Below are 15095 nucleotides of genomic sequence, written 5' to 3'. Positions count from 1 at the left end.
TCTCCTAGGTAAGAGTGCAAAATCCGACAAAGAAATAATCTCAGTCACGCCAGTAACCAGGCCGGGTAAGACCGGATGTCTTCTAGAATGATCTCTAAGTAGGTCACTCGCCTGTCGGTAGACTTAATGTCGAGTACCGTGGTTCGGAGCCCACGTTAAACTGTAGGTCCAGTCCAGATAAACACTCGTTGATAAAAAGGAGACTTTAAAATATGTATAAAAAATTCTATAAAATATCTAAACATTCAGATATAACATTGTGTGCAATGAGGAAATGATGGCTAGGAAACGTTAATTGACGTCAGTGTTTGGTAAGGATTCTGAGTGGTGTTTGACTTAACATTTTGAAACTTTATGCTTTTATTGTTACTAAAATATTACTAATTATACCTGTAGTTTTAAAATAAATATATTTTTTTAAGAATTTTTATATACTATTTTATTATTAAAATCAATTTGTGATTTTTCATTACTCATGATGCCCATTGTTTAAACGCTTTTGTTGCAAGAAAACAAAAAAATATATACCAAAACTGTACATGAGGCTGTAGGATTACTGTACATGGTACTGTAGGATGAGGCTAATAACGTATATAATGTATTTAATACATAAATTAATTAATTAATTATTATATCGAAATTTTAATAAGCTATTCTATGTTTAAGATGTTTTTAAATATAAAATATGTCGAAGATATTTATATTTAATTAGATTATTTCATTAAACATCGAATTATTTTTCAGCAGAATTTTAAGTTCATCTCTGTTCACACATATAATTCAGCTGCATTGGGATTTTCCCATTGCAGTAATAAAATGCACTTGAAATACACATGCGCATAAGGCAGTCATTTCGCGAACGTTGCCTCGAATGCCTACCAGATATTTATTGTTTATCAGTACTTGCTTTTTTATTCAACATAGTCTATCATGGAAGATTTAATAGTGCGAAGTACCCAGCCTGAGAATGTTTACACGAACGGATTTGGTGAATATTTCTTTGAAAAAGCTGCCGAAATTGGCGACTCAATATTCCAGGTACGTTTTATTACATTTCTATGAAAAAATACGTGTTTTTTTGAAATATACAAAATTGTTTGTTAACGATTTTTATATCGCTTTGCTATTATTTTTGAATTTAATTCACTTTTTATTAGGATTTGTTGGTATTTGGGGTTTATTATGTGCCGGAGAATTGTTAATTGTACATTTCAGAAGCTGTATTAAAAGTGGAGTGTATTTTTTATTATATTTTTTAAACTAATTACCGGTAGTACTACTTAATGTTATTTGTCAAATTTGCCTAAATGTAATTGCAAGAAATATTTACAATATATGAAAATATTTAATAACTGTTAATGAAGAGAATATTATGATGTCACAGATTGCAGAATATATTAAGGCAATAATCTATAACTTAAAAATATATACAGTTGTTATACTTATTCATTTAAACAACCTTTAGAGAATTGTTAAATGAAAGAGCTTGAAACGATTATATAAATAGCTGATTTTTTTTGGTTAATATATTATAATTTCATATTAATATTATACTTTCTTTTTATTTTAGCTTAATGTTTTTTTTATAATTAGTATATTGTCTGTAACACAATTAAGATGATTGGTAATTATATTTAGAATATATTTTTATGTATTTCTAGAGTATATTTTCTACAAATATTTAGAATATAATTTTTCAGAAATTTTTATATATTTTTTAAGAAAATGTTGGTTTGTTTTATTAATTTTCTTCACCTGATTTTTATCATTGTTTTATATTCATATGAAAGGTAGCCATATAAATATTAATGAAATTAAATAAATTTGTTGAATTGTATGTCTAGCATAGTGCAATCACTTAAATTCTGCATGAGAAATGATTGATAAAAGCTTAATATCAAGTCAACTAAGTTACAAAATCAAGTTTTTTACTCCAAAGAGATATTTGGTTGTAATTTGTGGTTTTTCAATAAGTTTCTTTATTTTCATTTAAAATTAAAGCTCGTTTTTGTGTTTCAAATAATTAGGTGTAAAATTAAATTATTTTTCTATTTCAATTAATTGGGAATACAAGAGGGAACACATAAATACATATATGCATACAAAACAATAAATATAAAATTTAATAAACAGTAAAGTATTAATGACATTATCAACAATATCAAAAGAAATAATTTTCAAGCAATATCAATATGTTTTGATACCTGTTTTGTCTTCAATATTTTGTGTTTATTTGATAAAATCATGTTATTGCCAATGTTTTCGCTATACATCAAATATATTATTACCATTTGTATGAAACATGCAATAATATTGTTGTAGATTGATGGGAACACTGAAGAAATCGAAACATATGACCGAGTCAAGACCAGAACCACTCGCTTGGCGATAGGTCTGAGACAACTAGGTCTCAAACCGAAAGATGTGGTATTTATTTGCTGTTATAGCGGCAATGATAATATTATTCCCGTATTGGCGACGTTGTATTTAGGAGGATGTGTTAGTTCCGGTGATCCCAGACTGACGGCGGAGGATACCCGTTACTTAATCGAGCAAGTGGAGCCCAAGGTGATATTCGTCGAGCAGAACTCGGTACTAACCATAGAGAAGGCCCTAAAAGGTTCGAAACTACGTCCGAGTATAGTAGTGATGGGATATCATGAGTCGTATTCATGTATGAGCACGCTGGAAGCGCCCCATCCCGAAGAAGTCGATTTCGAGCCGATCAAACAGACTGAGTCAGATCTGGCATTTATTTTGTTTAGCAGTGGGACGACGTCAGTACAGAAGGGAGTCCACGTCACGAACAGATACGCTCTTAATGGGGGAAATATTTGGATGGAGTGAGTAACAATAAATTAATATTAACTATTAGGTCATATATCTATTCTCATAATTCTTTTGTTCTATAACATTAAATAAAACGGTTTTTTTGTCAAATCGTACCAATCCAATTGATCCATCTCTCTTGATAGCGCTCTTCTATCTGTTTTATTTCCGTGTGAAAGCGTTCACATTGTTCGTCACTGTCCATTAAAAGATTAGGGGCAAAAAAATCGAAATGGCACTGCAGGAAAAGTATTTTAAAGACATTCGGCACCCATGGTTTTAAATTTGGGTAACTAGTCATTCACTAAAAACTCGCTGCGTTTTCAACTTTAAGATTCCCTAAAAATCCATGAATTTTCTTTTAACAAGCCTTGAAATCCTTTGTCCTCGGTTTGTTTTGGTCTTTTAAACCGTTTTATGTCATTGGCAGCAAAATTACTACTTTTAAATCGATGAAACCAAAATCTAAAATTGGGAATTGGAATCACTAGTTTCTAAAGACGTTTGATGGGCTTGAGTAGCACATTTTTTCATATTAAACAAAATTAATGAATGTCTAAAATCCAATTTTGAAAGTTCCATGATTAGTGTCTTATGTATACAGTGAATAACTTGATACTAAATGAAATAAATAACGTTTAACGTAGGGAAAAGTCAAAGCCATCGATCAAACTACATGCAAACATCTAATATAATACATAATTTTAGGGCAAACAATCTAATACCTGGGGTTATAATGCATTTTACGTCGTTTTTTTGGGGGACAGCCATCATGTTAACTTCAGCCTGTATAGTGACTGGTACAGCGAGAATTGTTGGAAAAGATATTACAGGAGAAAGGTACCTCTACTTGGTGGACAAATACAAGGTAACTCTTTCCTTTTTACTCCCCTCTCTCCATGATTATTACAAGTATAACTTTTTTAGATGACGTACAGTTTCTGTTCGAACACCTTCACCTATCAACTAACCAATTTAGACGAGGAGGTTCTCAAAAAATACGACACTTCTTCCTTGGTGTCTTTCTCTGTGGGTGGAGCTGTAATGCAGGCAGCTCAAATACAGAGACTAAGAGATATTTTGCCTCATACTAAAGTAACCATGACTTACGGTTCGACTGAATGCAATGTGATTTGTTCCTTTGATATTAGTGACGACAAGGCCTACAGAACCAAGTTGGTGTCTTCAGGACAACCTGTTCCAGGCGTTGAGATAAAGGTAGGCCCTTAAACATTGATTCATCTATGAGAGAGATCTATTCATCTTGAGACATCTATGAATTAAGTCCTTCGTCTCTGGCAGGTGGTCGATTTGGAGTCCGGAAAACTCCTCGGACCTCATCAGGAAGGAGAAATCCGCGTAAGATCGTCGTTTGCAATGTCCGGCTATCACAAAATGGAAAGTTCCGAGGTTTTCGATGAAGACGGTTTCATTAAAGTGGGTGATTACGGTTACTACGACGGGGACAAGTACATTTTCGTCTTGGGCAGGATAAAAAGCATGTTCAAGTACCAGTATTTCCAAATATTACCGGAAGCAATTGAGGGGATTTTACTCTTACACCCCGATGTCGAAGAAGCTGTAGTTTTTGGAGTTCCCCATAGGGTGGACAACAATCATCCCGGCGCAGTGGTCGTTCTGAAACCAAACAGTGATGTTACCCTAGAGGACCTGAAAAGCTATTGTAATTCCAGATTGTCTAATCTTCATAAATTGAGAGCGGGGTTAGTTATTCTGGAGAAGTTACCAAAAACAGCCACTGGTAAAATACAGAGAAGAATAGTGAGAGACAATTTTATTAAAATGAAATAGAACTGTACAGAGATGTTTAAATATGTTTAATTTGTTTTGGTTCGTTTGATTACCATTTATATAATTATTATGTATAAATAAGATAAGTAGGTTTATAAACAAGTTCTTTGTTTTTATTATATAAGACAATATTGACTAGATATATAAAACAAAATATAAAACATTGTGAAATCAGGGCGATTTACTGCATGAAAAAATTGCGTTATATTTTTATATGAATCCTATAAAAGAAATAAAGTACTACTCGTATCAAAACAAGTCTTTTTTTCTCTATACTAGAGATCCTGCTGGATTTTCTTTTAAGATGTCTTGAAATTCATTGCCTTCCGATTGTTTTTTTCTTTTAAACCGTTATATGTCATTGGCATCAAAATTACTACTTTTAAATCGATGAAACCAAAATCCAAAATTGGGAATTGGAATTACCAGTTTCTAAAGACGTTTGATGGGTTTCAGTACCACATTTTTTGATATTAAACAAAATTAATGAATGTCTAAAATGCAATTTCGAACATTTCATGATTAGCCTCTATATACAGTGAATAAGTTGATACTAAATGAAAAACTTCTTAACCTCTACAAGGTAACTCTTTCTTTTTAGTCTCCACTCCCCATGATCCTTTACAAGTATACCTTTTTTAGATGACATACAGTTTCTATTCGAACCCCTTCACCTATCAACTCACCAAATACAGAGACTAAAATATATCTTGTCTCATACTAAAGTAAACATGACATAAGGTTCGACTGAATGCAATGTAATTTGTTCCCCAACAATCATCTCGGCGCAGTGGTCGTTCTGAAACCAAACAGTGATGCTCCCCTAGAGGACCAGAAAAGCTATTGTAATTCCAAATTGTTTAACCTTCATAAATTGACTGGTAACTGGTTAAATACAGAGAAGAGTAGTGAGGGACAATTTGGTTAAAATGAAATTGAACTGTACAAAGATGTTTAAATATATTTAACTCGTTTTGTTTGTTTGATTATCAATTATATAATTATTATATATAAATAAGATAAAGTAGGGTTAATAAACATTTTTTTTTGTTTTTGTTATATAAGACAACATTGATTAAGATTATAAAACATAATTTAAAACATTGTTAAACCAGGGGGGTTTACCATCTGAAAAAAATTAGTCCTATGTAACAAATGAAATATTAGCCATTTTCTAGCTATTGTTAATGTTTTGTTCTAAGATATTGTTAAAATTCCAAAAGCTAGTTCCAAAAGGTATAGTGAATTCGAAAATGACTTCCTTTTTGTCATAGGTCGATACGTTTGTAGTCAATTGGGGTAACTATGTTAAAGATATTGCTTCTATACATTGATATTTACAAAATGGGGGCACCTGAAGGTGTGAAATTTGGTACGGTTAAATTGTATTAGAGGTAATTCTAAAGGTTATTAAGATGTATCTGTAAATTTTAGTGGTATTAACTTCGAGTCATTTCAGATATCTTCAGTGAATCTTCTATCAGTGAATGCATTCCTTATCCAAGTACTAACAAAATATTGCAGATAAAGATTATGTTTATTTGTGCAAGAGTTATAATGAATTTTGCAAAGAATATTAACAGTTATAAAATACTTTGTTAGAGTTTTAATTCCTCATTTGTTGGTGAGTTGTTAGTTATCACGTGGGATATAAGACAAAGTAGAAAGCAGTAGATAAACGAAAGCCATAAAAGGCAAATTAGAGATAAGCTATATGCAAGGGCGAGAACGAAGAGTGGAATAAATAAACAAGGAACAATGCAGTTTTCTTTTAAAATATACGCAAACAAATATTCGTTTAAGCAAGTTGGTATTTTTACTGCTTTTGCAATATATATTTTAGGTGAAAAATATCGAAATGATGAAGTATTATACAATATATTTCTAACAATGTTCTGAGTATAATATGTAAATAATATGAGATTGTAAAAGTGAACGTTTGTGGAAAGCTTTATTCTTTTGTTGACAACAATAAGGTTAGCTAATGCTGTTATGAAAATGAACCTTATATGTGAAAAAGGACATTTCATAGGCTACAAAATTATTTTACTCATTATAAACATTGGTTATTTCACATAATTAGTCGACGATATAGAATAAGAAATATGAAGAAAGTTGAATTAACTTCTGTCATAAAATTTGAGAATAGTTTAGAGTTTGTCTTAATAGTAGGATAATGCAATAAGTCTAAAACATTTTGAACTTGTTTTAAATTGTGTTTAAATTTAAATATTATATTTTGAAATAATTCATTGCATAGATGCTAAAGGAATATCTCAAGTTATGATATAATCTTACATAGCATAGTTCTTACATTTTAACAATGTAGTATCTTAAATCCTACATTATATTTTTATTTGCAGTTTCAGTAAATTTTTAAAAACTTTCAGTCATCCCATGTGACCCTATAACATTAGTTAATAGAAATTTTGAACAAAATCATATATATTAAATAGGTGATATTAAATACTAGCTCGAATATTCTTCCATAGAATCTTTCCTTGCACAGATATATTAAAAAAACGTGATATGGAAAAAAATTGACTTATATGCTCTATGTATAATAATGCTTCAAAATTAGTTCACAGAGCTTAAAATTTTATTTTAGTAAGTACTTGAGTTCCAACTATATAAATAACAGTTCCTTGACAGCCAAAATTTGATTATTTCCATCTTTTATCATTTTCTTTGCACACAAACACTTTTATAATAAGAGCTTATGACGCACGCTGCTGTTGCATAGAATAAAAATGTGCAGTGTAAAAAATGCAGTGTTCAAAACATATTTCGAAATTCACATGCGCATAAGTCACTTGTATTGAAATCATTTCCCAGCAACAACAGAGACAATTTTTGATATTGTTTCGTTGGCAGTATTAGTTACTTGCAGACAACAGTTACCATGGAAGATTTAATCATTCGAGGTGGAAAGCCTGTAAAAATTCATAAGATTGGATTTGGTGAATTTTTTTTTGAAAAAGCTAGCGAAATAGGTGATAACATTTTTCAGGTAAAATTCATATTCGTTTCAATTCATTGTATAGTAATTTTTGAAGTTAAATGACTATTTTATTAATATTTAAACATGTTCAAAAATATAAAATATAATATATATATATATATATATATATATATATATATATATATATATATATATATATATATATATATATATATATAGTAAACGCGTTCATTATGAGTGTTAAATTGTGGACCAATAACACCTTTTCTACCAAAATAATATTCTGATTAAGCACTGGCTTTCTGTTACTATTTTATCAAAAATTCAATTAATATAACTCCATTAACACTTTAAAAACTATCATGAGGGTATCATTTTTAGTTTAATGTAGCTACTAAAATTGAACAGAAAAAGGATTTAAGGATTTGTCAGATATTAACTCAATATGTTTCTCCAGAGGATAACTAAGTACGATTTCATTTCTACGTTTTCAATTTTATGCTGGCATTTCAATTTTATCTATTTTTAATAATCAATTTTGCACTTGGGCCTTTGTTTAGGACCAATTTTGTATAACCACAATTCTAGGGTTTGTACATTGAACAATTTGAGTTTAAGAGAATAGAAGTGATCTTTTATTTTCTCTAATGTTCAAGCTTATATGACTTGGCAACATGTGATATGGAAAATTCATTACAGCATTCACAAGGTTGTCGAAAATACCTGCTTTTGATCGTTTTTCGCACTTTTAATATGTATTATGTGTCAGTTATTATAAGAATCAATTATTTCTTTCTTATATTTCAACTAAACTTCTTTAAACTTAGCTTATATATTTCTTTTGTTGCATCATTTTGTTGAAAATTATTAATTTTTCATAATGACTCTCAAGCCTTTCAGATGTTTTTAAAAAGTTTTATGACTTAATGTCGCTGATAGTTTTCTTTATCGGCACCACTAGTTCTTTATCTGCAACCAAACTAGCATTCACAGAAACCAAAACAAACATTTACAAGCATGTTTCTTTTGATTTCAACTATTAACGTAATGTTTCCCTTAAACGTCGCTGTAATCTAATAAATTATTCGAACGTCATAGAAATTCGTTGGTTTTTTTTACGAGGGATCCACAATAACGACATGATTTATGTCACTTATAGTACAATTCTATTTGAAGAAATATTTTTTGTTCATATAACTTTTCATGCTGTCATGTAGCTCAATTGTAATAACATTGTCACGAACTAATAACATTGCAACTGTCAGTTAAATGTAACCCCACAGGTGTCTATAATGAATATCGCTATTTGTACAGGGTGATAAAATAAATTTTAAGGTTTCTCTTCAAAATTTTTAGGCTTTACTCAGAGAAGTTGATATATTAGCCTTAAAAAATATCGTGTTTAAAACGATCCAAGAATCAGTTATATTTCTAGTTTCTTTGCAACGAGTAAAGTGCTGCTCTATGAGGCTAAGATATACTAAATAAATCATATAGGTCTTTAGGTTTTGAACAGAATTTTGAAACTTTGAGATGTTGTTTAACTCTAAATAATGAGACTGCTTATAGTTTGTAATGGTTTGTACAAACTATGTTTTCACTGCTATTTGTTAAAATATTTTTAGGGTATAGAAAACTACATAGTATTAATAACCTTGTATCAGTGTTGGGTAGTATTTGAATTACTTGTGATCAAAATAAATAATACAAATACATATTTGGTATTTGTGGTTTAATTACTTCTTAACAATGTAATTCGTAATTAGTATTTAATTTACCTGATGTTGAGGTATATTGTAGTTAGTATTCTAAATATGTATGACTTCCAAATAGATTTGAGTATAGTCATTCAATTCAAACGGTCTATACTAATACAAGACTGTCTTAGGCTTGGTTAGTATATATTTATCCCATAAGATGAAAATCTCTTGACAATCCCATAGCGAAGAAAGAGAAGTAAATCAGAATATGACTTATGTGGTAAATTGGGTAAACGTGAGACTTTCTCTGCTATAGAACTATAATAGAGTAAATAATTAAAGTGCTGAAGTCAACAATCACCACCAAAATAGAGCTTAGAAAGAAGATCTGATAAGTTTTTTACACAGTCGCCTGAAATGAATTGAGCCATATTGACAGTACTTTCTCATCACACTAGATGGGAGGCGGCAAAGAATGCAATATCTTGCAATCTTATGCCAGGGTGTAGGAGTGACAGTACTCGAACTACTGAAGGAAATGACGAATTTTTTTCGAACAACGATATTTATCAACCACAAACATCAAAAATTGAATTAGATTCAGTTTCCTAAATCATAAAAGCAAAAAGGTTATCATTATTAAACGCTAACCAAGTACAAAAATTGTGTTCATACAATATGGCACAAGTTTGTACTCATCAAGACCTGTGGAAATATTGTTTTCTTTATCGTCGTAGGTCTTACCAAGTCTTCAACAATAGTCTGTTTGTTTGATAGTATATTTAAATATTTAGTGTTCATGAGAGGAAATGATTTTTCTGATAATGGCCTGGGCTGAATTAGTTCTATTCTATTTAGATAATCAAACATCTAACAGGTCAATTGTAAAGTCTCCTGCTTGACACATAGATGGCGATACTAGAATTAAATCCATATGTTTTTAGTTAGCCCTAACCCTCAAAAGATGCGTGTATAAATTTGACTGCTGTCAGACCATTAGTTTGTATATTATAGCATTTTGAGTGAAGCAACTTTTGTTGTTGTGAAAATGGATAAAAAGTAATTTTGCGTGTTGATAAAATATTTCTCTTTGAAGGGAAAAAACAGTTGAATTAAAAACTTGGCTTGATGACGAGTTTTCGGACACTGCCCCAAGAAAATCAACCATCAAGGATTGGTATGCTAAATTTAGATGTGGTGAAGTGAGCACCGTAGACGGTAAACACATTGGACACCCAAAAGAGGTTATTACCGACGAAAACAATAAAAAAATTCACAAAATCATTTTTAATGATCGTAAATTGAAACTGAATGAAATAGCAGACACTCTAAAGATATCAACTGAATGTATACATTATATCATTCACGAATATGTGGGTATGAGAAAGCTCTGTGTAAAGTGAGTGCCGCGCGAGCTCACTTTTGACCAAAAACAACGACGAGTTGATGATCCGGAGCAGTGTTTGAAGATGATCAAGCGTAATAAACCTGAGTTTTTGCGTCGATATCTGACAACGGATGAAATATGGCTCCATCACTTCACTCCGAAGTCCAACCGACGGTCATCCGAGTTGGCTGCACACGATGAAGCCGCTCCAAAGCATGGGAAAACGCAACAGTCGGCTGGCAAGGTTATGGCGTCTGTATTTTGGGATGCGCGGATGCGGAATAATTTTCATTGACTACCTTGAAGAAGGAAGGACCATCAAGAGCGATTATTACATAGAGTTATTGGACCGTTTGAAGGACGAAATAGCCGAAAAACGTCCTCATTTGAAGAAAAAGAATGTGTTGCTTCGCAAGTCAGTGAAAATGATGGCAAAAATCCATGAAATAGGCTTTGAATTGCTTCCTCGTCCGCAGTGACTATTTCCTGTTTTCAGATCTCAAAAGAATGCTCGCTGAGAAGAAATTTTCGTCGAATGAAGAGGTGATCGCCGAAACTGAGGCCTATTTTGAGGTAAAGGACAAATCGTATTACAAAAAGGGTATAGAAAAGTTGGAGGTTCACTATAATCAGTGTATCATCCTTGATGGGGTTTATGTTGAATAAAAAAAACTAATTGTGCCAAAGAAATGTGTTTTACTATGGTAGGTCGGCGACTTTTCAATTGACCTGTTATATTTTATATTTCTGATACATGACAAAATATTTAGTATTTCGTATTGTAACAAAGTTTTAATGTCCTGTATTAGTTTAAGTTTAATTCTATACTTGTTAAACCGCCTTCGTAGTAGAAATGAAGACCACCCACTTGCGAAATAACTATTTTTATACACAATCAGCGCTCTGTTTACAGTGACGGTGAACTTTGGAAGAAATAAACGTAATTATTTAGATTTCATTAAGATAATGCAATGGGCCATTCATAAACATACAAATTTATGTTGGGGGTATATAAATATAAGTGCTGAAGGAATAGTTAAAAATCGTTCATATAACGTATATACGGAGTTACTTATAGCTGAACACAGTTATTGTGAAATGAGGGACTTAATTATCAGGGGTGGGATGGTTGGTTGCATACCCCATAGGATGGGGTTTGGTGAATATTTTTTTTACAAAGCAGGTACAATAAGGAACAATATTTTCCAGGTACTTTGTCGATTTTCTATCATTTTATATATTTTTTTTATTCTTATATTATTTTATTCTGTTGCAGATCGATGGTAACACTGATGAAGTTGAAACATATGGTCAAGTCAAAACCAGAACAACCAGGTTAGCGTTAGGATTACAACAATTAGGCTTCAAACCAAAGGACGTGGTATTCGTGTGTTGCCATAGCGGTCTTGATAACATCATTCCTGTGCTAGCGACGTTGTATTTAGGAGGATGCGTTAGTTCCGGTGATCCCAGACAAACGGCTGATGATTCCCGATACTTAATCGAACAAGTGGAGCCCAAGGTGATCTTTGTGGAGGAGAATTCGGTTTATATGATTGAAAAGGCTCTCGAAGGCTCGAATCTGCGTCCACGTATAATAGTGATGGGGAATTCTGAACAGTACTTGACCATGAGGCAGTTGGAGGCACCACGGCCGGAAGAAGCCGATTTTAAGCCCGTCAGGCAGACTGACACCGATCTAGCCTTCATTATTTTCAGTAGTGGGACGACGTCGGCCCAAAAAGGAATCTACATCACGAATAATTATGCTTTAAACGGAGGAAGTATCTGGATCGAGTGAGTTGAAATAAATTCTGATCGATATTTATGTTACTGTAAATGTGACATGATTTCAGATCAAATCTCACACCAGGAGTTATCATGCACTTTACATCATTTTATTGGATAACAGCAATAATGCTAACTTCAGCCTGCATGGTGACTGGTACAGCCAAAGTTGTTGGAAAAGAAATTTCGGGGGAAAGGTATCTCTATCTGGTCGATAAATACAAAGTAAGTTTTTAACCTTTTCCTTGCTCTATGGCTAACCATTGTTTAAACATTTTCAGATGACTTACAGTTTTTGCTCCAACACATTCACGTATAAACTCACCAGTTTAGACCAGAAGACATTGAAGAAATACGACACATCCTCTTTGTTATCTTTCACTATTGGTGGCGCGGTAATGCAGAAGGATCAAATACAAAAACTAAGATATATTTTGCCCCATACCAAGGTTACTATGGCTTATGGTTCGACCGAGTGCAACATACTAACATTCTTTGACCTCCGAGATGAGAAAGCATATAAAACCAAGCTGATGTCTTCAGGAAAACCATCACCAGGTGTCGAGATAAAGGTAGCTATTTAGATCACTGTTTGAATGCTTGTATTAACTGATTCCCTGTCGGTAGGTGGTCGATTTGGAGTCGGGTAAACTACTCGGACCCAACCAGGAAGGAGAAATACGAGTAAAATCTCAGTTCATTATGGGTGGTTATCATAAACTGGAAGATCCTGGCGTTTTCGATGAGGATGGCTTCGTTAAAATGGGCGATTTGGGTTATTACGACGAAGATAACTACATTTATGTTCTGGGCAGGTTAAAAGAGATGTTCAAGTACCAGTTTTTCCAAATATTACCGGAAACCATCGAGAATGTGCTCCTGTCGCATCCGGATGTCGAGGAAGTAGTAGTTTTTGGTGTTCCTCACCAGGTGGACAACAATCATCCGGGCGCCGCGGTCGTTCTGAAGCAAAATGCTGACGTCACTGAGGAGGAATTGATTGATTATTGCAACTCACGAGTTGCGAATTATCGTAAACTCAGAGCCGGTTTGGTTATATTGGATAAAATACCAAGAACAGCCACTGGTAAAGTACAAAGGCGAATAGTACGAGATAATTTCATTAAAATGAGATAGGGCATTGACTCTAATTTAGTTTTAATATATTTAAACTAGTTTGTACAGCTACTATTTATGTCATTTAGATAAATAGGTTTAGAAATCTGAATTTTTATTTATATTGTTTAAGCCAATTTTTGATAAGATATATTTAAGGCTTAAGTCGTTGTGAAACAATAATTTGACTGCATAACTAGCTAATCCTCTGTTTATAAATAAATATATATCAAAAACTAATTAGTTTTTTTTATCTAAACCTTATCGACAGCTTGCAATACGGAAGCTTTCATTCATTAAGTATAAAATGTCGAATATAATTGTTAAATGCAGTGGTTTTTGATATTTCTTTTCATAAAATAATAGTTTTTCCTTTTGTATTATTGAGATATTGATTGTATACAGAATTTAATTTTTGATATTCATTAGTAAAGAAAGCTGTCAAACACTTTTGAAAACTTAGTAATCATAAAAAATATAATAATCTACACCGTCATATCTCAATTGTAAGTTTGGGTTTCGACTATATAAAAGTGGTAATTTTCATGTTAGTGACAAGAAACGGCTTGTAGATCAAAAGTCTCAAGAAGATCAAGTTCTCTTGAAAGAACAAAGTTCTTAAAAGGACTTTCAGAGAGATTAGAAATATATGAATTATATGTTTCCAAATTGGCTGAAAATATCATTTCCAATCATTTTAACATCGCGGTTTCATTGCTTGGTAGTCAAACAGTGAAGCTTTTCGTGGCGTGTTATGATTGGCGATGAAAAGTGAATCAACTATGATAATTACAAGGTCCGTTAAGATGGGTACGTCCAGGAAAACCATCCACTTCGACACTGAGGCAGAATATTCACTGACACTGAGTGAACATTGTTTTATCGTCTTATCCGCATTTAACTAAACTCCACACCACTTATACAATTTATAATTCATAATTAGTGTGCAAAATAAATGATTTCGATATTTTCTTTAGTCCATTTTAATTGATTACTAACTGTATTCTGATGTAAAATGGTACTGGCGAGTTTGTTCATCTGAAAAACGTTATATCCTTTAGAAACAATAGATTTTTAAGAAATAGTTGGTACATTATGATATTATAGGATAGTTTTTCATAAATAATCATCATTTTTATTATTTGGTAATAGGAAAGTCGAAGAAATCGGAACAATGCATGCTTGAGGTAATTTATTAGGTGGCAAATTATTATAAATTAAAGGCAGAAGTTAAAACTAAATGTGTTTTATATTTACAATCTTCAGTAAACACAATTGTAAAGAAAATATGTTTTGCGTAATAAATATATTTTGATTTTCGACGTACTCTTTCATTTTAGTGATGTGATTTTGCATTATTTTAATTCTTGTAACTACCATATATGCGTGCTAGTTATTTAGTCAATATTATAAAACGTAAATCATCACTGGGCGGTAAATCTGACGAATTTGGCGGATATGGAGATATATTTGTGGTATGTTGATTTTGCACCAAGTTTTT

At 32.0% G+C, this 15095-nt stretch overlaps 2 protein-coding genes across 6 annotated transcripts; both read left to right on the top strand.

Moving 5' to 3' along the window:
• The first annotated feature begins 814 nt into the window (after nucleotides 1-814).
• LOC143205233 (luciferin 4-monooxygenase) lies at nucleotides 815-4896 on the top strand. Its single transcript, XM_076418402.1, has 5 exons — nucleotides 815-1038; nucleotides 2323-2843; nucleotides 3538-3697; nucleotides 3757-4047; nucleotides 4132-4896. Exons 1-5 carry the CDS (start codon nucleotides 931-933, stop codon nucleotides 4639-4641), a joined length of 1590 nt encoding a protein of 529 aa, XP_076274517.1. The 5' UTR covers nucleotides 815-930; the 3' UTR covers nucleotides 4642-4896.
• A 2556-nt stretch (nucleotides 4897-7452) lies between these two features.
• LOC143205231 (uncharacterized) lies at nucleotides 7453-13830 on the top strand. Of its 5 annotated transcripts, none has more exons than XM_076418398.1 (6): nucleotides 7453-9025; nucleotides 9236-11899; nucleotides 11967-12487; nucleotides 12547-12703; nucleotides 12760-13050; nucleotides 13106-13830. In XM_076418398.1, exons 2-6 carry the CDS (start codon nucleotides 11657-11659, stop codon nucleotides 13613-13615), a joined length of 1722 nt encoding a protein of 573 aa, XP_076274513.1. In that variant the 5' UTR covers nucleotides 7453-9025; nucleotides 9236-11656; the 3' UTR covers nucleotides 13616-13830. The 5 variants fall into 5 exon arrangements, with proteins under 5 accessions (XP_076274513.1, XP_076274512.1, XP_076274515.1 ...); XM_076418397.1 differs by having other exon boundaries at nucleotides 9229-11899; XM_076418399.1 differs by having other exon boundaries at nucleotides 7477-7651; nucleotides 11604-11899.
• The last annotated feature ends 1265 nt before the right edge of the window (nucleotides 13831-15095 follow it).

This window comes from Rhynchophorus ferrugineus, unplaced genomic scaffold (assembly GCF_030347505.1).
Source record: "Rhynchophorus ferrugineus isolate W39M unplaced genomic scaffold, kcgeb_rfMv2 rfM11, whole genome shotgun sequence".
NCBI lineage: Eukaryota > Metazoa > Arthropoda > Insecta > Coleoptera > Curculionidae > Rhynchophorus > Rhynchophorus ferrugineus.
This window is presented reverse-complemented; position numbering and strand designations above follow the sequence as displayed.